General features: G+C 34.6%; 1 protein-coding gene across 3 annotated transcripts in view; it reads right to left on the bottom strand.

Moving 5' to 3' along the window:
- The window catches only part of ATP8A1 (ATPase phospholipid transporting 8A1), a 100,732-nt gene that overhangs the window by 43,257 nt on the left and 29,648 nt on the right, over nucleotides 1–27,827 (bottom strand). For 2 of the 3 annotated variants that reach the window (XM_058024035.1, XM_058024034.1), the window contains exons 13-25: nucleotides 25,348–25,425; nucleotides 22,886–22,974; nucleotides 22,304–22,348; nucleotides 19,640–19,712; nucleotides 18,938–19,043; nucleotides 17,649–17,731; nucleotides 17,421–17,470; nucleotides 12,731–12,800; nucleotides 11,666–11,750; nucleotides 7,979–8,118; nucleotides 5,931–6,069; nucleotides 4,703–4,767; nucleotides 1,138–1,310 (exon numbers count right to left, since the gene is read on the bottom strand). In XM_058024035.1, the coding sequence (XP_057880018.1) occupies nucleotides 1,138–1,310; nucleotides 4,703–4,767; nucleotides 5,931–6,069; nucleotides 7,979–8,118; nucleotides 11,666–11,750; nucleotides 12,731–12,800; nucleotides 17,421–17,470; nucleotides 17,649–17,731; nucleotides 18,938–19,043; nucleotides 19,640–19,712; nucleotides 22,304–22,348; nucleotides 22,886–22,974; nucleotides 25,348–25,425 (1,196 nt within the window). The remainder of the gene's footprint in view (nucleotides 1–1,137; nucleotides 1,311–4,702; nucleotides 4,768–5,930; nucleotides 6,070–7,978; nucleotides 8,119–11,665; nucleotides 11,751–12,730; nucleotides 12,801–17,420; nucleotides 17,471–17,648; nucleotides 17,732–18,937; nucleotides 19,044–19,639; nucleotides 19,713–22,303; nucleotides 22,349–22,885; nucleotides 22,975–25,347; nucleotides 25,426–27,827) is intronic. The other variant, XM_058024036.1, reaches the window with a different exon arrangement.

Raw genomic sequence — 27,827 nt, 5'->3', positions numbered from 1 at the left:
ATTATGGAAGTGTAAAATGAATAAATTACAGGGAGAATACTACTAGAACAGAAACTTTCATTTTGCCCTTTGCTGTTTCTTTACAAGAATGCCAACAATAAAAGACAGATTTCTGTACAGAATACCCCTCAATGGTTCCCCAGTTCAACAAAATCAGAAAAATTGTCTCTTCAAATGGCATAAAATATATTTTGTAATCAGGGAAAGAGAAGAAAAAGAAATATAGCTTTAAAAGATCAGTTCTACATGCATCTCCTGCTTGTTACTGTATTGAGCAAACTCAACCTAGTAGGACAAGCACAATATTCCAACTTATCTGTCAGAAAGACTACTGCCATTAGGAAGGTGTTTATGCACAGTATAAACTGTTCAGAGTAACTTCTCAGTTTAGAAGACAGTAAAACCTTAGTTTGAAATTCAAATTGTTTCAGGCTGAAGCATGGCTACAAAGCTTGATCACAAAAACATTAATTAAAAAAATCCCTTGGCAGCATGACATTGCTTTTCAGAAGGTATGGAAAGACTAGAAACACGGTGATTATTTGGATATTGTAATATTACTTCTTTTTCTGTGTCCTTTTGCAAAGTAGAAAAATAGTTCCATTTTGAACAGATTTTTCAGATGAATCTGACTTATTTTAATGGAACAATGGAAGTTTCTAGCTGTAATAGTTGATATTTACCAGAAAGGATGAAAGGGTCCATAGTATAAACAAAGCCTATAATAATCAGGCATAATAATGCTTAAAAAGGCATTTCCACCAGCTTCAGGTAACAAAAATCACCCTGAGTAGTACCTTTAACATTTTTGAGCACTTCTTATACAGTGTAATCCACATCTTACAGAAAAGCAGTGGAGAAAGATCTATAGGTGACTCTAGATATGCTAAAACCTGTGGTTAACTGTAATACCAATTCAAGGTCAAGGTTAGTGTCTCAACCTTATTGAGGCTACCCTCAATGGACTATAAATCATGTTCCTGGAAATAGGCAATCTGAGTGACTCTGACAATTACACTTTGTTGCAGACTGCTCTACAGTGATATTTCACTTGAATGACTGTATTTCAGAACTCCAGTTTCTTTATTTTTATATGTTAACAAAAATAGCATGGAGAGAGAATAACGTAAACCTTACCTGCAACAAATAACAGCTTTACATGACAAAGCCAAATCCAGGAAATACTGTCTTACTCCAAATGTCAAAGCATACTTCAGAGATTTACCATCAATGATGAGAGCAAAATCATTTTCCTTCCTTAAAGCATCACCAAGAGTACTGCAATGATGGCTAAGTGTCTCTCTTGTTCCCTGTTGCACAAAAAAAATTGGGATCCATTATTTTTGCTTCTTAATATTCTTAAATCCAAATTTTCAGTGATAATAAACACTAGCACTTTGCTTTTTGAGGAAGTTGCCTTTTGATTCTGCTACCAAATATTATAAAGCAAAAAGTATATTTGCAATATTGCACTATGATGTTGTGTAGGATTGCTCTTTCACTCTGCCAAAAAAGAAGTGTATAAGTTGAGGTGGAACCTTCAATGCTCTTTGAACAATAACAGTAGTTGCATAAATATTTGCCAGACGACACAGGTATACAGAAAACTGATATAATAATACAAAAGATGAGCCACATATATAGAGATACTAGAATTTGCTATTATACAAAATGTTCCTAAATGTTTAGAAAAAAGGAAACATAGATAATTAATGATATAAATACAGGCATTATAATTGATAGTTCTATTACATTAAATTCTATTACATTAAATATTTTAACATAATTTAACAATTATAACACAAAGTACCTGTTATATAAAGGAACATATTTTGTATTTTTCAATTGCTAATGACAGTTTGAATCATACCTAGAAAAGTCACTATTTTGTGATCTAGTACTGGGAGCTTCAGATTACATTCAGTAGACAATACATTCATATAGATTTATTCATACAGTAGTCTGCTTTGGGAAGGTCAGTGACATCTAGTTAGCTACAGTGCAGTTCTACCATGGAGTGTCATAAGGGACAAAAAATATTGCTTGTTGCCCTTCTTTCCTTTTGAAAGATCTTTACAGAGCTACAACACACTTTTCTCCTGTTTACTGCTTCACAGCCCAAAAGTAAAAAGTATTTTAGAGGAGAAAGGAAGATGAAAAAAAACTCTTCTGCTTGTAAAATATTAACTTCGGAAGCTAGTGACATCCCATGACAACATCTTCCCATTTTTTTTACAAGTTTACCAACCAAATAATTGTGTTTTCAGTGATGTCAGGCATACATAAACCAAATTTGGTGTAACCACCTAAAAACAGAACAGTGAACTAACTAAAAATCTCAAACTCCTCTGAAATGAAATTAAAAGATACTGCTTTGCCTTTTCAACCCAACTTACTCCTTCCAGTTCCACACATTGTTGTTAATGGTTTTTGACTATTTTGCTTCTACTGGCCTTCTAAAGATTCATTGGTTTATCTAAAATGAGATTAGCCTGTTGGGGAATTCTGCACTTGTTTCCTGGCTCTCACCTGCTAGAAACTGTGACAGAAATGAAGTTCCATTGTTTAAAATTACATGCTAGAAAATCTTTAAAATGACAATAGTTTCTGTAACTATTTTCTAGAGCATCTTCTCTAATTAAGAAATATTGCAACATAAAGGAAGTATCAATTTGTCTCATCTCTGTGGATTATTTAATTTCTATCAAAGTTTAAACAACACATGAAAAGTCATATTCCTCCCATCTAGTGTTTCTTCTATGTAGTGAAATCCCCATAATCCAGGAGTAAATGATCTCTGCCATTTAGATTTCGCCCCAACACAAATAACATTCTAAAGAGTTGAGATACCTAAATACTTTCAGTTCTATACCAGCTAATGTCTACTGCGAACTGGGGAGGTGCATGGGGTTGAGATATTTTCTTATTATTTCATGAACAAGAGTATCTGTTCAAATTAGAGGATCTTTTATTTTAGCATATTCTTTGTATGTTCACAGAGCTGGGATATAGTCTGAACAAATACATTTAATTCTAACTTCCTCTGTCCTGCATGCTTAAGTCGAAACAATGACCAAATTGATGAGGTATTTGTTTTGTTATATCTTTTTTTTTCCATGTCTTTAAGACAGGGGACTCTGCATGTCCATAAAGGGGTTAGATTTGAGCAAGCTGTGTTTTAGCAAAAGCCACTGGTATGCAATGGACATACACTACTATTTTAACAGCAAGGAAAGAAACATTCACTTAATGCCACTGTTCTCAGTGCAAGGTTTCAGCATTTTTCAGAAGAGTACGCAGATCAAGAAAAGCCAACCTCCCTGACTCCACTGAACCTATCAACATCGTTTTATAGCCAAGAGGCTGTACTTTACAGACGAGGAGGAGAGGACTGCCACAGAGCAACTCCCATCAAAGATCCCAAATACACAAGTGCCACGACACTGGGATTATCTTCTCCAAGCTTTCCTGGCTGCTCAGTTCCTCTCACAATGAGGAAACTGGATTGTCCAGCCACCCTCATGGGTGCATAGAGTCCCAGTACAAGAGGTGGACCTGGCTCAAAAGCCAAAGTGTCATTCTATGTGATTTCCTTAACAGACAATATTCCAACAAAGTACTACAGTCTTTTGCCAACTGTTATTGGTACGCAGAAAGGAAAGAGGAATTGATCCACCTTTGCAGCTGCACTGACTCAGCATTCTGCAATCACAGCAATCCATCCCTCTCTTCATTTCCTGAGACATGACCCACTCCTCTATTAGAACTTTCAAGGTAATTTACTCAAGGTAACGAGTCACTCTAGAAATAGAGACTGACTTGTCATTCCAACCACAAACAAAGGGTAGGACACAAGATATACATGTGTCAAACAGTAAAATGCACACCATCATGTGAGGCAGAAAACTTCATAAATAGTCTCTTAAAATATTTGCATAGAGCTAGTTTACTCTGTTTCTTGAACTGCCTCTCAGACTACATTCACCTGCTGCTGCAAAAAAAACCATTATGCATGTTATCACCAAAACCAGATTTGCAAGCGACCAGTTTGCATGTACAAATTCAGCTGGCATAAGATATTGCATCTCCATGTACTTTGTACTTTGGCCACGTAAGGAAAGGTTCTCTCAATCTCTATACAATCTAGACATTCCAGTTTGAAATAGAGAGTACACTGCAGTTATCACTGCAGCTACTACCATTTATTCTTATTCTATACTTATATAAATTTACTATAAAAGTAGATTGCTTGATAGATCTTTATTGAACTTTTGAATCACCACACTAGAAGTGGTTAATCTGTAATGCTTGTATAATGTGAAACTCCTGGCTTTGAGCTGCATGGATGAAGTCTACTACATGGAATTTGTTTGCTGATAGTTGTGAAGTTCCTTTGTGTAGTAGCTGCACTGTGATTTCAGAAGGTGTAGACTGTTTTCCAGTTATTCAGTAACATTCTGTCACAAAGATCATACAGTCTTCTAAGCATGGAATACTAAAATTAAGAAAGCAACCCTCCAAGACAAACATAAACAGCATGCCCCCAAACCATGATTTTGACAGAATTTTCTAGATAGTCTGTCTAGATAAATAGCCACTCCAACTTATTTTTTGTTGTTACAGCAACCTCACCATGATGTCTGGATATTTTAAGCAATAAAATAATGTTTCATTAACTGAGAACTTTAAAGATTTTACTTACATCAAGAGAGCCTTCATTTATAACAATTAGTCCCATGTTCTTTCTCAAAAGTTTACAAGAATGACCTGTTAGAAAAGATTTTGTTTTTAAAAATCAGTTTCACAAAATCCGTTATAACAAAGCATTTTTCCTGCAATAAATCTACAGACAGAATTAAAAATAAGATTTTCCTAGCTGAAATAAATGATAAAAAAGAAATTCTACTACATTTTATTTAAGTACATACATATACAAGTCAGAACAGTTAGAATTTCCCTTGCTGCAACTTGCAGCTGTTCTGCCTTATTCAGAGGTGCTTCAAAGAGAGTTACAGAAAACAACAAACAGATCTCTATAAGCCTTGTAAATTTTTAGAATGCAACTTGCCTTTCCTTCAAAACTTGCACATATATACCTTTTCATTCTTTCTTTTATTCTTTGATGCATAAACAGGATGCATTTTCTGTGCTGATGATGTAGGCTGCCTAGTCAAAAATATGTATCACCATTCTTAATAAAGTGGAAATATTGCTATTATGTGTATTGCCTCAAACCTGAAGGTACTAAGAAAAATAACCTTAGATCAATTGCATTGTGTGCATATGGAGAGTTCTTTAAGATTACAAATAATAGCATCCAATAAAAAGGATATATATGACTAAAGTAAGGCTTTATTTTGGACATACATCTACACTACAGCAGTAAGTGCTGATGTGGTCATATGCAAAGTATATTAAATGTTAAAAACAGCTTTCATGTATAACTTTTTAAAGATACAGATTTATCATTGTTGAAATCAGTCTTTTTTACCATCCTTCATAATAAAAAGAAAGAAAAACCCTCCACTGTTAAAACGTTATAGTACTTTAGTTCACCTTTCTTGGAAAGAAGCAAAAATAGAGAAGGGAAACTAAAAATACTCACATTATCTTAATATTATTCCCCCTCATTGTCAAAAGTCAATATATTCTTTTGAATTCATTTCATATTCTATAAAAAAGTACAATTTCCTATTTTTTTGCCTCCTCTCTAACGTAACTTTTTCTTGCTCTTAGAATTTTAACAGAGGCAGAATCCAGCATTTCCTATCCTCCTCCTATCACTGACTAAGTTCACATTCAAATTCTGGAGTGACATATAATATTATTTTTTACAAGACAACTTTCCACTCTGAAAGAAATTTTACTGCATCAACTGCTATTATTTTTAAACCCATAAAAAAGAAATCAAATAAATACAAATATAGTACCAATATTAATGGCAGTCTCTTGTTTGTCCCCAGTAAGTATCCAGATTTTTATGTCTGCTTTCATGAGTGTCTCTATGGTTTCAGGCACTTTGTCTTGTAGTTTATCTTCAATTGCTGTTGCTCCGAGCAGCTGAAGATTCTGTGAACATAAAATATTTCATACATACAGGGTTTTTTGACTTAAATTCAATTTCAATGTTCCATTTATTTTATTTAACTCTCTGTATTTACAACAAGATTAATGCAGTCTAAACCATTAATCAGATTTGGTATCAACAAATAAAGAACTTCCACTTTATTCCATAAGCTTTAACTTAGATATCTGTGTGGCTTGACAAAACTGTACAGTGTGACCACTCAAATTTCAACCAATTACATTCTCAGTAGCTCAGTAGCTTGTGCAGCAACAGCTACCTTTTCCTGAGGAGTATCTCTCTGATTTGAAGGCTTCAGGAATGCTAATACCATGCCTTCTCTCTTTTAATGATTTCTCTTCCCTTTGTAAAAAAAAAATCCAAAACACCTGTACATTTATCTTAGTATTTTATGCTTGATTTCAGTTTCCTATGGAGCAATTCCACACAGTTTTTGTGAATACAGCCATTTTTATATTTCCTATTACTATACCTTTAAAACTAGGTAAATGTTAAAGACATTTAACATTAAATGTTAAAGACCATTATACATCTAATACTGTGCAATCCTGGCAGCAGCATGGCCTGCATACTACATCCTGAGGAAGCACTTGTGCAGCTTACACACACATTTGTAAAGGTAGCAAGGTTGTCATGGCATTAAAAAGTAATATCATTTCAAGAATGTTTTGTCACATCCAGATAAACTGCTCCAGAAATGTTCATTAGTGACTGAAGCTATATACCTTCACCTTTCTTTTTCATGAATTAAACACTACAGATTTGCAAGGCTCTGAATTTTAACCAGTTTTGTCAATCAATCTGTGTTACACTTTCTGAGGAAGAAAACCTAAAAATAACCCCCCCAAAATTTAAGCATCAAAACTTCAAGCACTATTGGTCTCATGCACTTCTTTTTCTTATAAATTTAATAGTCATGGGACCTTTTTATTGTTGGGGTAGGGAAGTCCTAACTTCATGCTTGGCTGCTCCAGAAGGAGTGTTGTCAGAAACTTAAGGCTCTGCTCTTGTGATGCTGTTTCTGTGCTTTTTTTGTGGGTACAAACTTGCTTTACAGGCCTTCAGTAAAACAGAGCCTGACAAAGTAGAACAAGTGCAACAGAGGGACACAAAAATAGCTTAGGGCCCAGAGCACACCATACTAAGAGCACCTGAAGAAGTAGGATGAGTTTAACATGGGAGAAAAGAAGACTAAGGGAGGGATTCCTTCTGCTAACTGAAGCTTGCAGAGCAGCCATTCTTCTCCAAAATGTACACTGCACAGTGAAAGAGCAAGAGGCACCAGACACATTCTGCAGCAATAAAAATTTTAATTCTGAAGAAGGAAAAAAGACTAAGTTGAACATCAAAAAAAATTACCTGCTGCAGCTGGGAAAACTCCCTCCTTGTGGATACTCTAAACTTCATCAAAGTGTTGGGCAAGCAAAACTAGCCCTGCTTTAAACTGGGATTTGTGTCTATATGACTTCCTGAAGTCCCTTCCAATCTTGACCACTCCATTGTTCCAAGATCATTATATAATGAAGCAGATGTTGTTTATCTGTTCTTACAGTTTTTTACACACTAGAAGAACTCTGGAAAAAAAGCTTTCCAGTAGTTCAACCCATAATCCACACTTTCCAGCAAGGTAGCTACTTACAGGAAGAACTTTGTCAGATTAATTGTTCCTTCATTTTGATTGTTTAAACTGCAAGGACTACCTGACACAGCTGTCAGTATATCACTAGATTTTGTTTTTCTACTTAAGTGTTATTCCTCAAAATTGATTCACTTTTCATAGTATAGAAAATAAAAACAATAATTAAGAACTCACTCTTCTGCTCATCCCTCTACCCACTCCAACCTCCCCCCAACCAACCCAAAGCCCAGAAAGCTACAACAAGCTGCACATACTTTTTCAATTAGTTCATAGCTCTCCTCAAGTTTGAGTACTCTGTTTTGTATAGCTGTAGAAGCACGGTGATAGACATCCAACCATTCTTGATAATCACTTTCTGAAATCTCAGCCACAGCAAAACACAGAGTCCTTAAGCCTAGAGAGAAAGCAGATAACAATTCAGTATTTTTTAGTCCCTGCCCTGATATGCCTGCAGTGAGTAGCTTTTGAAAGTTAAAATATTCTCTATTTTATGTATGCTTACGCCTGATTTCAAATTAGATGCTGCACATCTTGAAGAACTTTTTAAATATACATAAAGTAAAAATGAACTATAAATAGAAATTTATTCAACAGAGTAACAGTTTCTAAGAAGCTGAACGTAACAGAGGTGATGTATTTCACTGGAAAAAAAGTAAATTTTTATGCAAGATTTGACTTAGTTTAAATTGTTAAAAAAAATGAAGAAATCCCAACACTAGCTGAACAAGTATGCACACTGAAACATTTAAAGGGTAAAATTAAATCATATTTCTGAGAAAAAGATTTATAAACTTAAAAGTAGCTATGCTATGCTGGAAGGAAGTAAAGTTAAAATATATCAGCACAATGTTACAACTGCCCTTTTCACCCCTCCTCAATATTCTTAGGGAATTCTAGTTCGAAATTTATCATCTAGAAGCCAACTTTGAATCCCCTCATTTAACTTTCCCATCTCACAGATTGTTTCAGCTTTCCAAATTCTTAAAATAAAACCATCATGTACCATTTGGCAATTTTACTTACCAACCTTTGAGCTGGTTGATATTATTAACAGATTTTTTCCTTCAACAAAAATCTGAATAAAGCATTACTGCAAGAATTTGAGACGGCATGATTTTAAGAAATATCTATTTTTTGACAACACATTTAACATTCAATTTAAGTAGTTAGGTGTGAATTTTCTAACAGCTCATTTTCACATATTACCAGATTTCTAGAGAATGAAGTTGACAAAACTCTTTATATACTAGCCACAGTTTGCAGGCCAGTGGATTTAAAAGGGGGCAGGCAGGATTAATTTAGTTACCCTTTGGTCACTTGCCCACTCTGCTCTAGGAGACAAACAGCACCACAACCAGGAATGGTTAAATGTAACCTTTATTTGATCACAGGTTTCTGGAGCATACAGCTCAGCACCAGTGGCAATTTTGAAATTATAAGAGGTTGGGCATGAAATAATACATGTGTCTTAGATGTAAGAGTAATTTAGTATCTTTTTTAGTAATTTTTAGTATCTTATAATTTTATCTTCAGGATAAAAACCACGTGTAATGTGGGTATTCTGACAACTAAACAGCATTAGGAACACAGTGTCCCACCATTTAGACTTAGAAGAATAAACTCAAGGCTGACAACTAAAATGATTTTTTTTCTCTGCATAATAAGGATATGCTTACAAGGTCCAAAGCAATGAATATAGGTGAAGGGGAGGAAAGGAATCTATGTCTGACTAATAGTGATACTATTTCCACAATGCTTTCAACATATATTCTGCAGACAATAAAATGAAAAAGAGAAATCCAAGTGTATGGAATGTCAGCAAATAGTTTTTTCAAGGCATTTGCTTTCTCTTTTTAAATCACTACCTAATTATACTTTTTAAAAAAACTTTTAATATGGTTCTTTTCATTGTGACTTAAAAGAATCTTCCAAATAAAACGTGGAAAACAAAATATCATTAAGCCTGGTTGTTAACAGACTGGAACAACACAGCAAAATTACAGAGGATTTTTCTATTTATCCAAGCAGGCATTAACACTCCAGCTCAATAAATGCTTACATATAAATGCCAGCCATGCTAACCACTTCATTTTTGAACAACACACCAAGAGCAGGCAGCAAATGCCAAGGACATACTGTCCTGCCACATGAAAGGATACTCATGAGAAACTTTGCAACATAGTTGGCTGCAATTTAAATCTGAAGTAAAAATAAATACCGAATTTTTAATCAATTCCAGAGATATGTGATTTTTTTATGCTTTGAATTTTATGCTTTTTAAAAGTTAGAAATTCACTCTTCAATTTTTCAATCTGTTGAAAAGAAGGTTACAAAAAATATCTGAATAAACTTCTTAATCCTATTGTATGTACCGTGGTTCTAAAGACAGATGGAATTTTTCGCTTTTTATGTTGATTTATTTGGTTCAACTTGACTGTTAAGGAGTTGTACTACTGATGTAATGAGAATGGTAATTAAGAACTGGGTTGAAATTTCCACATCAATTCACATAGGATAGAAGACAGTGATATAATTTGGTCTTTTGTGTAACCAAATATATACCTTATGACCCAAACTAACTTCACACCTAAGTAACTTTTTCTAGGCTAACTCTGGTTAAGCCTTTCTAGAACCCCAGAGTGTGTCTGAGGGTTTGGGCTATACCCTCAGTCAAATTTTTTTGAGTATAGTTCTGCTTTCAACTTTATTGTAAAATTTATTCTAACTTTTTTACCTTAAGATTCTTTAAGACCAACCAAATACTTCCTGCAGAGATGTTGATATGAAAAACTAACAATAGAAACAGATCTGTGACTTGTTTCTGCTGTCACTGGTAGAACCAAGAGACTGAAGCTGCTTAATACACTAGCCAAAACTCTGAATTCCATGATAACCCAGAAGAAAAAACCTAGAGAAGTCATATGCATGAAAAAAAAATGACCTTTCGTGATAACATGAGTATCTGGCCAGAGATCAGTTAACAAAACATAAGCACTGCTTTTTAGTTTTCTTCCCAGAGTAAGTTTATTTTTAAGTCATATTAAAGATAATTTTAATGTTCTAGTAGCAGTCTATTAGAAAAAAAAAGAAGTAGAAACTCTGCAGTTCAGATACCCATAACTCTTATGATTCTGCTTCCAACTCCTCTCTACCAACTCACTGATAAATTGTAATACTATGATACTGCACAGTACAACACTATAATCCTCTTGAGATACTAAGGGGGAACGGCATGGAACATCCAGGAGCTATGCAGAAACATTTCTACATTCTGCTTTTCTCATCACATCTGTACTGTGAAATCCAATACAATTAAATAAATAACTGGCTGCTTGTATCATCTTAATTTCACAGTCTTTTAAATTTTACTTACTATTCCTACTTCACAAACCCTCACAGAGAGGTTCCCCACCTCCAGCAACTGTTTTGTAAAAGCGATTATTAAAACTGCAGACACCAAAACAAATCATATGGACACTGGCAATCCCCCTTATTTGGACTGGTGACAGAAACAATACAGCTGAAAGCTACCTTAAAAGCACTACACTCACAATTTCCAACCATCTTTACTTTGGCTACTTCTTCCTGTGTGCCCATCCCTACAGCATCATTGGGTATGGGACATGAAAGCAGCCATGGGAAATGAGATCTTCACAGAAACAATGTGCTATGTGTTTGCTCTCTGGAAAAATATGTTTTGGTTAAAAGATTCTACTGTATACTCTGTGGGTGTGTGGCTTGTTTTTTAGGGTTTTTTAAAGCATGAACTTATTACTAAAATTGCTTGGGAAAAAGAAGACTTTTCTTAAGGAGACATTGCTAAAACAGAAATTTCAAACATAACATGAGTAAAACACTACAGCAAGACAAAATTTAAAAAACGGGAATTTGAGCAGTAACTGAATTTAATATTTATTTTTATACTGAATAATATCACTCACCTTCTGTAGCAAACTGCTCTAGATGTTTTAAGGTAATTTCTTTGTATTTTGAACTTTCAGCAAGACGGTCATAAATTACAGTATCCTACAAAAGAAATAAATATAGCTCAGAACACTTTAATAGAAAAAGGATTTCTGTTTTGGGTAGACAATACAAATCATGTAGGAAAAAGGCTGAAAAATGGAAATGTATTATTTAAGCATCAAAAAGTAATAGACATAATCTTATTTCAAAAGTTAAAGGACTTCTTAATCCTCAAATTTTCTAAATTTACAAAGTCTGCTATAATGCAGTGTTTTTCTTCTACATTTCTGGATGTTACTTCCCCCTGTTTTGAAATGTGCCATAATGCTGCCCACAAAGCAAAATCAGTGCTTCATAACTGTCATTCTCAGATTTTTTGTAGCCAGCTCAATACATGGAATATTAACAACAGGTTTGGGGTTTTTTTCCCCTAGAGATGACCAGAAATGGACATTTATATTTAAAAAACTTCCTTTCCTTAAACCATTCTGGAACTGGATTTCAACTCCTTCCTCCTCAAACTTGACTCAACATACAGCCTGAGAACTAATGAGCAACTTTCCATTCCCGTATGCATTATGATAAGGATACCTTCTACAGGTCCTGCTTTGGGAAAATTTACTTCTGTGTAATATCAATGGCTGGCTAACACTCCCATCTAGCCAGTTCTGCTAGATTACTATCTCTATCTAGTGATCCATGCCCAGCTACTCCAGCAAGTAGTTAATACATGTTCATCCATTTTCTAGGGAGTACAGAAGGAAGCAATTATTATTAGGAAAGATAAAGGTATTAGTCCAGTACAAAGAGTAGGATGAACAGGGCTGTCATACCTTCATAGGCAGTTAGTAAGAAAGGATATTAACCAGTTCATCACATTGAACAGCTACATAGCAAAACAATGTAAATTGAAAGAGGAACATCAACATTACTTGCCCTACATTTTCAATGTTTTGACTCCAGTTATTACAATCTTTTGCTTTTTTATTTTTATTGGTAGGATATATTCTTTGTTACAGTAAAAAAAGAATAAAACTCACAGCTCCTTTGCAGTAGAGTCTTAATTTCCCTGATGGTGTGCGAACTATTACTGACATTCTCTTCCTAGTGCTGAAAGAGAAATAAATTCTCTATATAAGGTGGTTCATAAATATAAGCATTTACCAATATTTTAATTAATAATATCAATATATATCTTACGTTACACAAAGAATAAAAGTCAGTGCTATCAATTCTGAATGATGCTCTCAGCCGACTGGGATGGAAAACAGTTTTAGTGCATATCAATTAAAATGAATGCTATTTTTCTGTGCATATTTCTGTAGGCCTTTTTCCCATTAAAAGGATATTAAGAATTTTCACCTTCATCTAAATCCTGTATGACAAAAAAGCACCTTAAAGCACAAAGCACTTATTGTGAATATCATAAATAGATATTGTATCATGGACTGTTTCAGTTTTTTCTTCCTTCCTTCCTTCCCAGCCAGCCAGAATCACTCATACACTGTACTGTGCTGCAATCCTATTACTGTTATCCCAGAGTTTCATTTATCATGCAAAGTTTTCAGTATGCTAAGAGCTGGAAACGGGCTGGACTAATTTTAAGTACTCTCTGGCTCTCAGTTGTTAATAAAATCCAAGTTATTTTTTCTTTTTGTCCTCATAACTGAGGTAGAAATTGGAAGGAAACATGGAGAAGACTGTCACGGTCTGTTTTCTGTCTTCTTCCCTTTGAAGTTTGCCAACAAGCATTCTTTAGGTGCAAGATCATGTCCTGTCAAGACGTGTATTTATATCATAAGTCTTTCAAACTTCAACTTTATAAATAAATCTACAGAAACTATTTAGGGAGCAAAACACTTCTCATAGAACAATTCACAGTAAAACAGAGATGGAAATAAATGGTCCTTTAACAATTTTGGTTCCAGCTGGAACAGGATCCCATTTATACATCACCAAGGAGCATTATTGTATAAATGGTTCCTGAAGTTCAGACTCCCATGGAAAACATCCTGTAATTGGAATGTGGACATAGGTGAAGGAGAGAAATTTATAATTATAGATGAAGTAACAGGCTGAAGAGTGTCTTCAGGAAAACATTTTCTAATTTCTCCTGGGTGTGCACTCTGTTTCAAGTAAAAATTTCTGAAAGGTAATATTAAATGACATTGTTACTGTGAATACTGCACAAAAGCCCATACAAAGCCATTAACTACTGCAACTTCTTTTCCATTTCACCTCTAAACCTCAGATAAGTAGAATTCCAAAAAGCTTTAGACAGTGTCCAGTTGTGAATCTACTTAGACAACACTGGAGAAATAAGGATCATCTAAACTACAGTTAAGCTGCCTAAAATAAAAGCATGTCTCAGATCCACATTGATTCCAGCCAAGACTATCTAGCATCTGCTACTTGAATTCATTACACTTGCCAGAATGTTCAATTCAGAAATAGTGAAGGAATTACAGTAGGTGAGGGGATGTATGAAACAATAATTTGATCTATTTACCCTTGACAGGTAAAAATTCAGCAGTTTTGTATTTGTCTTGCAATACCAGAAGATTGCAACCTTGAAGTCCTGTATGGAGTTGCATATTATTCTACTGAAGATGTATCAAAGAATAACCAATGACTTCTGTAGCATTCTGAATTTTAGCTATATCGACAGACATTGAATCTTCACTGACATAGACTTTCTGAGTAAAACTGCAATAAAACTAATGACCAAGAGCTACTGGCAAGGACTTCTGACTTCTTAAAAACCTTTTTATGGCACTGACAGTTTTATTTCCTTTTCCTGGTGAACTACAGTAAGCCACTAAATTGCACTACTGCAAATAATGGTAATTGTGAGACCACTGTTTTGTTCTGCTTGTTCTCTATAGAAGCAACGTGAGCAGCCATAAAGATGACCTGGTTACAATGGGAAAAATACTGAACAGAAAGTGTTTGCTTAAATAGTGACAGAGAAAATGCCTGGAAGCCTAGAAATTGGAGGCATCCTGAGATACCATCAATATGCACAAAACTTACCTAGAATTTTTTGTCTGGAAAAGGGAGAAATTAGGAATTGACAAAAATCTGGAAAAATAAAAATTTGTCTTGGAGAAAAGAACCCACCATCATGTACTGGCAGTCCCAAGTGAAATACAGAAATTAGAAGCATCTACTGATTGTTGAATGTGGTTGTGTCCTGCATTTCCTTATGTCTGTGCCCCACACAAATGACTTACCAGAGAGTCAGCCCCAACACAGAGCCTGTCTAAGAGTCAGCCCCAAGCAAATCATCCTCATCCTCACCCCCAAGCACACCCCCAAGGGGGTGTGTTTGTATACATTCCTTTGCTAACAGTAATTTTTAATAATGTGCAATTAAAAAGTAGGTAAAAGAGCCCCCATGTCCTTGTGTGCTATGGAATCCTGCAAACCCACTGTTGGGATCCCTAAGGACCTGCAGGCTGGGTAACCCCTTGGACTGTTACTAAGATGCAGAATAGCTGGTAATTCCCAAGGAGTTGCAGTGGAATTATAAATAGACAGAAGCATCTTAAAGAGACAGAAATACTTCCCTAAGCCAAAAGATTTGCCAAGAAGCTCTTGGTAGGTCCAGTTACTCTACCACCTGACTTCACTTAGGATTAAACAACCACAGAAAACAAACACTGCTACAGAGGTTTTGGTACCTCTTCTGTCAGCCACTCACTCTTTTTTTACTTTTAGAAGTAAAGTCAAAAAATCAGTGTCTTCTGGAGCTTTCTGAATGGATGAGAGGAGGTAAGGCCCCAAATGCTCTAGGATGCCTTCTGTCTGCCCAGCACAACAGCTAAGAAAATGTGGATTACTCATGAAACCAATTACACAGGAGAGACTAATCAAGGCATGAATTACAGGTAAATACTGTAAATACAGGAAAATACTCTCTTTTCACAGGCACAAGTGTAATCACTGAAAAAAGAGAATATCAGAAGTGACAAGTCTACTAAGTATTCCTACAAATTCTACTTCTGTAAGATGCTTCTCTGTAAGACTGTCCTATTAATCTTGATGCTATTGCACTCTACCTGCAGAAGAGTCTTAATCGGTGAGGAATTTATTGGCATTTTTTCTGGGAAAAACTTGGAACACCTGCAAACTCTTAACAGTTTATTCAAAACAGATTACTTCTCTGAAGGTACATGCTCCTACCCACACAAATAGTGTTGTTTTGGAGCCAAAATTTCTCTTGCTGTGGAACACGGGTGACCTCTAGTGCTTCCAACAAGTCAATTCCAAGCACAGCTAAATACTGCAGAATATCAAAAACATCTATAAAAACTGAATACTTAACAAAATTCTGGGATCAGTATCCACCAAAAATCTTATGCCTCCGAAGGCTGAGATTTAAAAGCAATTCTCGCACCTCCATAAAGTATCACAATTTAAATTACAATTTTAGACTTATGCAGAAGTTTTTAAAAAATCGATGAAATCAAGACATAGATCAAAACCAGAAACAAAGTAGCAATCCTGCACTGCTACTCCAGAAACACAGTATGAACTTTCACAGAAGTCAAATTAACAGCAATGCACTTTGCTCTACATACTTGCTACCTTACAAGAAAAATAAATTGCAAGCAATGCCTGAAAAAAAAAATGAAATCATGACACAAATCTAAAAAAATTCACCTATGTCCCCTACAATATAAGAAACCCCATTAATTGCAAACAGACGTAAAAATACATTCAAAACTATAAAAATTACTTTCTTTCACTGTTTCATACTATTATTGCTATTACTATAACTATAGGCAACTAACTCTGATTTCACACAATTTATTTTCAGTCTGTCTTTCATGCGTTGGATTGTTTTATTTTTTCTCCTTTTTTGTTTTTTTTTTGGTTTTGTTTTGTTTTTAGCTAAGCTTAAGGGAAATATAATACGACAGGAAGGAAAACAACAATCACTTCCCACAGGTACAATTATGAGTAATCATTTTAAGAAGAAAAGGAACTTCCTCTACATGCAAATGTCTTCCTTATCCTGTGCCAAAGTAAGCAATAGGCCTACACAAACATTTAGAACACAGGCAGCATGCACAGATACAACATAAACAGCTCTGGATAAGAATCAAAACTGCATCCATATTTCTTATGAGTAAATTTATAACTCCATGAATTTTACCATAAAATTTTTACTGAAAGCAAAAGATGTGATAAATTCATATCCCAAGTAAGCCAACTGGTCAACTACTGCAGCGATGCTGCTCAGAAGATATTGAATCTCAGTCTAGAGTACTTAAGCCGTAATTATACAAGTATATTTAAGGTCAAATGCAAAATTTATTTTAGCAGCAATGATAAATACACTTATTTTTTGATAAATCATATGGTGTCAGGGTTTTCAGAAATACATTTTGAAGTTTGAACACTTTCCTATATTATTTTCCACAGATTTTTTTAAGTTTTGATATCAAAGTTTTTTTTAATCTTTGAGCAAAGGCAAAAGTGAAAAATATAAGTCATAATGTAGACAACAAGAAAAAAAAGAGCCTCCTAAAATTTTTACAGTAAACCAGGCAGTGTAATCTTAATCATGTACTCTGGTCTGTCTATAGTGCCTTTACATATTACAGAGATAGAAGCTACATAACCTGCATACTTTACCTGGAAAAATATAAAAAATGTAAGCATTTTTATCCATGAGAGAAGTGTCTAAGTATTTTCACAAAAAGACACCAAGTACAAATTTACCTTGTAAATTCCAGGACATTTAGCAGTTCATATCTCTCTTCCTGTCCCAACTGAAGAATAAAAAAAACAAACCAGAGGGTAAGAATTCAAAAAAAAAAGTCAAGCAAAAGAACCAAAACCAATCAAACAACATATCAATACTAATGTATCATAATGCAGTTATTCAGATTATTTAAACTAAAACATAAGCAAATGCAGTAAATTATAATGTTATTCCAAAGTACTTACAGACTCAATGATTACTGAGTCAGGTGTCCTTCCAGTGAATACAAAACGAAGGTTCCTGGCTGCTCTGACCAATGCTCCTTCATCTGCAGCAAGTTCAATAGTTATTTTACAGATGTACAAGAAAACTGTTAATCATGATTTAATCAACACAATCTGGGCTTTTCTACTTTTCACTTCCTTTTTCCTTTATGGATTTTAAGATTAAATGTGGTGCTGGAAAGAACTCTTTGTTTCTGCTGTGAAAACTGATGAAATGAGTTAACAGTTTAGAGAAAATAAGCCCTGAAAGGAACACACCTCTCAGCTCAGTAATGAGAGCACCCTCTCCAAAGCACCTAGGTTAGCACCTTCCCCAGGTTACTGGACAATGTTCAATGCTTTTTGTTTAAGTTCTGGTTTGGAAGAGAAGAGTGGTAAGTCATTGCTGTAAATAACAGATAACTTCAATGTGTACACTCAAGAAATCAGCAACCACATCTGCAACAGTCATCAGCTGTCTCCAAGTGGCTCAGGATATCAGAATGGAGTCTGCTTGCAATGCCCAGTGAAACAGTGCCATGACCCAGCAAACTTTATTTATGGCACTACCTCTGCCCTTTTCTTTTAGTTGTTGAAGGCCAGGATTCACAGAGCCAGCCACCTAGAAGCTGGGGAGCCCAGGAAGAACCTCTACACTTGAGGTAATTTTTCCCATCATAAATTGTAATACATTAGCTCAGCAGGGCTGAGCATATTTTAATCATTCTGCCTTGCTTAATCATTTCCTGAATTAAAAAACTGTCTATGAACCACAATAGGCTTGAAATAGACCTTTTGCACAATAATATTTTCTCAGTCTTTAATAGAATTTATCACAACTTCTATCCTATTAGAAATATTTCTGTTTTGATTACACAGTCTCTGTTTGAAATCAGTATCATGGTTACCAAGTACAGAATAGGCTTCTAAAATGAGCAAGGACATCAATTTGTGTCCTGATTTGATTTTATTTACTTCTGAGCACTTCCTTTAGAACTCCACAGCAATCTGACAACACCATAGCAGTGCTGTATAGTTATTGATTCTTTGCCCTTACATAATCCACGTAACATTCAAATGTATTTTCTAATGAAAATTTTAAAAAGTCTTAATCCTTTTTTAAATAACTGATTTTAGCTGATACCAATTAGTTTTTGAGGGATAAGTCTGGGGTTTTTTTAATTTTGGAAGATTCTTCAAAAAAAAATAAACTGAGTAAAATTTGCTTGTTGAGTTGACAGAATATGTTCACTGAATTATTTGAGTCTCACCTGGAGATGCTGCTTGATATATAATTTTATCACCTTCTCTTTCTGGAACTGCTGTATGACACACTGCCATCATTGTCAAGAACTCACATATTATAGGTGCAGTTGGCTAAGAAAAAAATAGGTCACAGTGTGATTCATCATTTAAGCAATAAACAACTAAAATGTAATAAAGATATAGACAAATAATAGCCCAGAAAAATTTAATGAAAGGTACCTCTTTTCTTTAAATACTATCTGTAAGCTAATTTCAGCATGCACATACTTACTTATATACTGCTCTACTTACATACTGGTTATATAAATAAAATTTAGTGGCATTTGCTACCATAACAATCAAAATTAGATAACCAGAAACATGGAACAGTTCAAATAATTTCTTTTTAGGGAAGGTAAGTATGAATGATGTATTGAAAGAATTTTACTTTATTCACAGAAGTCTCTTTGGATGTTGTAATTTTTACTAAAAAATAGTCTCTTCTACTTTTGTCTAGTACTGTATTTGACAACACTTCTTGAGAACTTTTATAAAGATGTAGCAAACAAAAATCACATGGAAAATGTTGCAAGATCAGACTGCTTTAAAGATGACTATATCAGGCACTTCAAAATGTTAAAATTGGAAATGATTTAAAATTATTCAAAAGAGGGGTAAAGAGACATATAAGTAGAATAGTTGATGACAATTGATTCTATTTAACTTACATGATTGTTCTGAAGATTATCCAGTAATGATACGTCACTAAATGTTTTTTCTTCTACATTTTGTGGGCCTTGCCTAGAAATAATTGAATAAAAAAGAGATCACTCTTAGCATGATTTTAACAGTTTATATACAAATCATCCAAACACAAGTTTTGGGCTATAACTGCTACAATAAAGGCTGCAATCATGTATTGTGAGAAAAAGAACTGAAAAGATACTTGTCTCACATTTCCAAAGTTTGTTTAATTTAAAGAAACCTTGGTTTATACAAATACGCTTAAATCCAGCAAAGTTTTTCTGCAGAATTTAGGTAATGAAGGATGAAGTAAAAATATATCCACAATGTAAAACTGAGGCTTCTTGTCTTCTGGTCTCTAGAATGAGATTATAAAAGGGGCACAAAAAATATACAGGCCCAAAGAGATCACAGTTCATCAAGAAATTAGCATTTTTAGGGTAAGTTTCTAAATGTCTGTAGAAAAGCAAGTCTGGAATCTGAAAGAGGTAAACAAATGAGTTCAGACATCAGAAAAGTCTGCATGCAGAGAATTTGCTTTTTATTGCTTATGATCAAAAAGGAACATATGAAATGGAAAGATAAGGAAGACATAACAACAGTGGTGAAGTATGGACTTAAGAGATGCAAGGAGGAGATGGTTCTGGAGAAGTCATACACTAGCATCTCCCAAATTGCACAAATATTCTGGCTGAATGTGAGAGCTCAAATATGTAGATACTTCTATGAACATTTGTTACTGCAGCTGACTACAGCTACAGTCTTAATACTACAGCCTAAGTATTAAGACAATCTAGATGACTTTGAATTTAGTAAAATAAAAACTGCTGAAATGTGAATCCAGTTGAAGGAACTTTTTTCTCATTTACTTTGGATTACATAATCTTACAAAGAATAAATATATTTGGTGATTTAAGTTGAAGAATAACCAAAGACACAAAGGCAGTCTAAAGATTCTCTATGTAAAACCAAAAGTGAGCTGTTTTAGTCCTGCAGTAACTACTGTGGAGGAATACAAAGTGCAGAATCTCCTCTGTACCGCCATGTAAGGAGTACTTTTTCTAACTTTGTAATTATAGCAAAAGATTTGAAGTATGCTTCTTCACCAAGACTTCTTTTCTGAATGTAAAGCAAATAGATCTTGAGGTGCCAAATACTAAGATCTTCAGACACATTGTATTTGTTCAGAGTCTAAGCTTTAAGCTTTGTTTGCTTAAAGCTTTCTGATATAAATTTTCTGGATTCTCAGTGCTAAAATACAGAAAAATATTTGCAGGTGTAAGTTTTAACGAAGTAGAAATCAATTCTTTCTAATACAAAAAAAAGATACAGAAGATTTGGGATTTAGTATATTAGTCATGTTAGGGCTAGAAATGTTACTGGCACAAAGAGATTTTATTAATTGCATTAGATTTACACACCAAGAAATTTCAAATATCATTTTTTAAAGTATTTCTAATATATTCTTTGCCTATAAGGTTTGGATTCATTTTTTTTAAAAACCACTGTTCGAATATCAGTTTATCCATTTCAGATGTTTTCATAAAGATATTTATGTGAATAAATATTTATTCAAAACCAGTCTTTTTTCATTAATGGTTTATAAGCAAGCATGCTTCATTTCATGTAAGCACTGCCTTGTTTTAATGAAATTCCTTGTATGCAGTTAAGTAAACTTATGTATCTTTAGGAAACATTTTCCTTCTACATCAAATGATATTCAGGTCACGTAAGATTCTGGGTTATGCATGTGTACTACATTTCATGTGTTGCAGGAGGAAATTTTCTGGCTTTGTTTTTTTTTTTTTTTTTTCTATCTAAACAAAGAATTATTAATTCTTATTTAGTCATGATTTTTTTCCTTCAAATGTTTTCAACAAAAGATGACAACACATTCCAATTTTGTGTTCCAAGTCTTGTTGTCACTTTCAACAAATAAAATAAAGATAATTTAAAGACTGTAAACAACTTTTTTTTCTGTGATGTATCTGAGTTTATTTTGAATGGTATTGCAAATATTTAGTGTAAGGAAGTATGATGAAGAAGCACAAGGCTCATGTAGATGACAGCAGAAAGGAAGCCAGGACTTTTCTTTCCTGAAGTCCTCATTAAGACATTAATGTTAGTCCCAAGTGTATTCGGGTGCTCTAATCTCAGTTCCAGTTAAGAACTATGCAGTGCTAATATTCTAAAACTATCTGGAGGAAGTAAAATAGCAACAATAACATCACATATTTTTCACTCTCAAATATGGATTTTTCTAAACATAGTATTGATTATTACTAACATATTACTGACTACCAGTAGAAAAGTGTGATTAAAAGTGTGATAGTACCAGATATATAATAAAAGACAAAACTTTCTCTCCAATAAGTAGTTCTGAATTGCACCAAGACTTTCAGTATAGCGACTGCACTATATTTCAGGGATCCACCTAGAGATTCTATTCCAGAGTATGCAACCTAATGCCACAGAATCTGAATGGCATAACTTTGTGTAAGATGGTCAGTCTGTGTGAATTCAATGCTGAATTAACTTCTGAGCAGTAACATATCTCACATTCAGTTCCATCTCTAAATATACTGCTCAGTATTTTTAAACCTGAATCTTCAAGAAACAGCAGAAGCTAAATGATTTTTAGAGCTTACCAATCATCTGAAGGAACACTATAATCCTCAGGCTCAGGGCAATGGCTGCACAAGAAGCAAGGAAAAAACAGAACAGGGACAGGAGAAAGAATCACAAATGCTAAAAAACTGGATCAAGTGTTAAAAAGAAGTAGTTAGTTAATAAAACAAAATTACCAAAAACCCCTGCTTTGCAGCTATTTTGCTAGTGCCTAGATTGCAATGAAAATTGCAAAAATACGGTCTTTCTATTAGACTTCATAAACTCTAACAAACCAAGTTTTTGCAAGTCTCCTTCAGGCTTTTCTTTGTTACAACATTAAACAGGGTAAATGATGGCAAAACCATGCATATTGAAGATATTGAAGCTGCCTTACAGCAGAAAGCCTGTGATATCTCAACTTTATTTTTGTTCCTCTTTGCAAAAAGAGACTTCGTGACAGAAGTGATCCTGTCTCTTATAAGTAATATTTTATAGTCACAAAAAGCTGACTGAGTTGTAGATATTTTCAGATGTAAGTTTATTTTAACTACAGTATTAATGTATGAGTATATATGGACAGGCAGAGGCACACAGATGAATAAATACATAAAAATACCTACCCATATGCAATTCCTGCTACTGTACACTTCTTAAATTGCATGACATTGCACGTCAGGGTACCCGTTTTGTCAGAAAATATATATTTGACCTAAATGAACGATAAAATCCATTATGCATCAACATTCAGCAGTTAGTGACATATCTAGTACAATTCATGACTATCAACATTTGAAATATTTTTACCTGTTCTGCAATTTTAACAGTTTATAGGAAAAAATCCAACAACAAAATCAATACATAAACATGGCAGATACACAGCCTTCATACCCACTTCCAAAGAAATCAATCAACTGAGATGTCAGGAAACTTAAGCTTTCTTCAGTACACATTGGTGTAATTAACCATCCCTCACTCTACATTTTGCTAAAGTGCAAGAAACTTGTGAAGACCATTGAATTTGCCAGTAAAACATTAAACTTTGGACAGAAAGCAATATGCTAAGTAAAGCATCTACATATGCATTTCTGAGCCAATCTTCTTGACATAGAAATATCTTCTTAAAGCCAAAATGTTAGTAAAAGCACAACAGCTCAGAAATGCCAAATTACAGGAAAAGGAGAAATAAATTCCTTTCTACCTACTCTACATCTTCTATTCCCCTGGCATTATAAACCCTTCTGTTCCAGAAACTACTAGGTAAAGCATTTTAAAATTCAAAGCTGAAGTACATAAACCTGTGATATTTTTAAGTTTTGTTTAAACCTAATCTTATGAAAAACGTTAATATATGAAGGAATGAGGTTGTCTGTGACAAATCAAAAGTTCTATGAGTCACAGGTAAACTTCAATTCATTAAATTTTACTTCTAATTTAAAAAAAATCCAAGAATTCTGAATTAGGAATTAACTACATTATACCTGGGACTAATAAAGCTATGTATAGTAAAAATGTTTTTGAGGAACTATGCCTTAGTAAAATCAGCAGTAATAAAGAATCTTTCTGTGTCAGGTTTATGCTGCAAATTGTATATTTTTTTTCTGTGTGGGCACAATGGGAAAGTGGGAATTGCAGCTAAAAAAAGTCAACCTTTTTTCCCAACACAAGTTTTGCCTTTCTTAAACCTGAAGATCTGTTGGGGCAAATCTCTTCATTACATGTGCAACCCTCATGTACTTCAAAGAAGAAACCTGCTCTTTTTAGTAGAGTCCTATGGTCTCCGTACAAAAATCTGCTCAAATTAAGAATCTGCCGAAAAAATGCAAGTGGAGCCTGACTAGCTCTTAATGGTGAAGGAGGATTTGATGAGAATCCTAAGAAATGAAGGCAAAAACTACTTAAGTCAAAAGGAAAGAATGTGTCGGAATGTGAATAACAAACCAGCTGCAGAGATAGAAAAAACAGATTGTGTAAAATGTAACAGAAGGAAAGCTAAGATTCAACAAAGACTCTTCCCTACTAGAGGAGCTTGTACTCCCCTTCAAAGCCAGCAAAAGAACAAAATTTCCTGCACATACATATTAAACCCAACAGGAAAAGGCTCTGTACTCCTCTATGTAGACCAGTAATAGAACATGTTAACTTCAAGCAGTTTTTCCAAATGACACATATCAGTCCCTAGGACTGCCCTCCTATATGGCTAAATCTGACCTATTGGTTTTGGAAAGCTAGAGACAACTTTTACATGTCCATGCAATAAAGTAAAGAATTAGTTATGAGAACTTCTAGATTAGGAAATGCAAGAACATACATACTTGTGTTCATAATACAATTCAATTAAATGAGCATATAATTTATTTCCCACAGCAAGAGCTGCTCACCACCAGTGCTCCAGAAAGCTCAGCACGTTTTAAAGCCAGACTGCAAACACAACTGACTGAAAGAGCAAATACCATGTGTAGTTCTTCTAGAAGCACACCCTCTGCCCCAGGCACACTTGCACTAAGTCATACTTCTCAAATATGAACATATAACAAGTGATGTCTTGTGAAAAGTCAAACTGATTTTACAGTATTAAAAGAGAATCCAAAGCACAAAGAATTAAGCCCAAATTTCCAGGGTTTAATTCAGGCCCCATTCCATTCACAGCTTCCATTCTTTAGTGGCAAGAAAAGAGGACATGTATAGAACTGATTCAACCCTGAGATACTTGCTGTCACTTCTGAGGAATGCAGAGAATGTGAAAAAAACCTGACATACTGAAGACACACTTTATCATGAATGTATATATTGAGACTAAATTTTATGCCACAGACAGCCCTAATGCTCAAAATTCCTTTGATTTTGTAACTTTATTGATACTTTTCAATCTTCTGTGATTACCACATGCACATTGATAAAGAAGAGATTGTTCATTTAATACTGGCTTTAATTCACTGATACTGCAAAGTATTTTTAAAAATATCTGACAAAACAAAGAGAATAGAAATAAGCAAATACCAAGTCAAGAGTATATTTTTTTAAAAATAAATCCTCACAAGAATAATTTCAATACAGAGTTAGAATCAGTAATTCTTTTATCTACCTGTCCAAGTTCTTCATTGAGATTGGAAGTACGAGCCATTGCAGCAGTGTCCGTAGGTTCATAGTGCATATCTATGTCCTAGAGATAAAAAGTACATATATTTAAAAATCTGTCCTTCAGAATTTTCACAAAAAGTCTAGCACATAAACAGAACAGTTAAGTGTAGAAGAAAAGACCACACATGAATGGATCTAAGATTGTTTCAACATGAGAAGCCACAGACACTATCAGATCATTTCCAAGAGACCCCAGTAGAAGAAAGATTTTCTGATGGATGATTTTGCTCAGATTATTTCTAGTGATCAGTATATTGAAAAACAGTTGACCCACACATTTAAAATGACATTGGCAACAAGCAGAAATAACTCATAGGGAGAAGTGAGTATTACCTACTTCTATTGTACGCACAATTGGTCATTTCTAAATAGCAAGATAAATATATCTTGAGATAAAAACATGAAGATAAATTTGAGAGTACACAATAAATGTAAGATACAATTCATATGGTGTGAGTTCTTCTCCTCTTGCTAAATAAACATCAGAGTTTGTTTTCAAATACAGTAAAAGATTAAAACATTGTCAAACATGGTAATGTAGTGCAACAGATTGCAGATGACCAACTTCTCCATACAAATATAATCTACACACAAAGAGAAATATTACTTAACAAAAATGTCCATAGTCCCAGATTAGGATAAATAAAAGGCAACTAATCCCTTATAATGAGAAACTGGGGCAAGAAAGGAAGTTAAAACAGCCTTTCTGATTTCTTGTATAAACAAGAATTACAAGTGGTAATCTACACATTCAAGATGGGTCTTTGTTGAATATTTATTTTCAAATACAGAAAATAAAGGAAGAATTTCACTGCATTCTCCAATTTGCGAACATTTTGTTTTACAGCACAAAAAAACCCTCAAGAAATCGAAACTAGCTGACTGCTCACAAGAGTATTTAACTTTTAAAATAAAGCATATGTTTCACCTGCTACTTCACATGCATTCTTATCTATATCTCCATAATATATCTTACACATACAAATCTATTTCACACATTTGATCAAGGAATCAGATTAAAGTGTTCAGAGTGCTATGATAAATTTACATTCAGAAAAATATGGAAAAATTGAAGGCATGTTTACATGGCTTTAAGGAAAACAGCTCACTCCCACTCAGAGTAAACCCTTCATTTTCCCCACTAATTCATTAAGAAAAAAAAAAAGAATGTCAAAATGATTTTTATATGTTTCATAAGGGATAATACTAGCAGACACTGCCTTTGTACAATGAACCTCATTCCATTAAACTAGGGTTGTGCTCAGAAAAACAAAAAAACAAAACCAAAATGCCAAAGCAAAATGCCAAACTCTCCAGCACTGCAAAACACATTCTTCTGATCATTCTGAATGAAACTGATACCTGAATATCAATAATGAGAAAGTAAAAAGCAGAAAAACAATGTCATGAGACTGAAATGTTATAATTCATGGCTTAAACATTGATGTGAAAAGCTGCATCACCAAAGCCCACCTTGAATGGGCCCTATGAATGAAACCTTGGACTGTGAGTTAGGAAGAGAACTTGAGATAAGATAAAAGGACACTTTTGTTCAATCATCTCAGCTCTGGGAAGAAACAGATAAGGCTGGGAGAGCATCCACTGGAGAGCCAAGCCCAGCAGCTGCCCTGAAAATCATCCCTCCCTAGCTTTGGGCTGGGGAAGGCCACAACTCCCAACCTTATCTCCTGCTGCCAGGTTTGCACACACTCCCTGCCCACCGAGGGTGGAGGAGGAGGAGGGCCTTGGGTGTGGGGTGCAACCTCTGGTCAGAGGTAGCGAACACCCATCCTGCATCCCACAAACTGGCTCAGCTGTGAAACAACCCCCCACCACCCCAGGAAAGCCACATCCACAGGACATTCATGTGAGGAGCAAGCCAGGGGGTGTCACAATCATCAAAGACTCCCAAAGTGCTCCTTAGACTCATCCCTGAAGCCATGCCTCCGAGCACTGCTCGTGATGCAAAATGACGCAACCAATCCAGAGTCCTGCCAGAGCCAGTGTCAAACTTGCCCTGGACATCTCCACATGGCCCAAATCAGGTTGGTTAATTAAATATTGAATTCTATGCCTTTCAGAGGGGGACACTCACCTCCAAGAAGACCAGATGGAGAGGACCAATGACACATCACAGGGATCCACAGAGGGATGATATATTTCTACCTAATCTGATATATTTCTATTTAATCTCTCTCACTCTTACTATCCCCCTACTCTCTTTTTCTATTTCCTTCTTTCTAATTTACTGTTAAATAAAATGTATCAATTCTTTGGTTTCAACATTTAAACTTGTTTGGCTTTAACCATGTTTTGGGGAACATCTGAACCTTAAGTTTCTCTCTGCAATCCACAGAAGGCTCAGTTTGCTCCTCTACAATTACTGAGTGGATCACAACAAACATGCTCCAAAAACCAATCCGG

This window comes from Melospiza georgiana, chromosome 5 (assembly GCF_028018845.1).
Source record: "Melospiza georgiana isolate bMelGeo1 chromosome 5, bMelGeo1.pri, whole genome shotgun sequence".
Lineage (NCBI taxonomy): Eukaryota > Metazoa > Chordata > Aves > Passeriformes > Passerellidae > Melospiza > Melospiza georgiana.
This window is presented reverse-complemented; position numbering and strand designations above follow the sequence as displayed.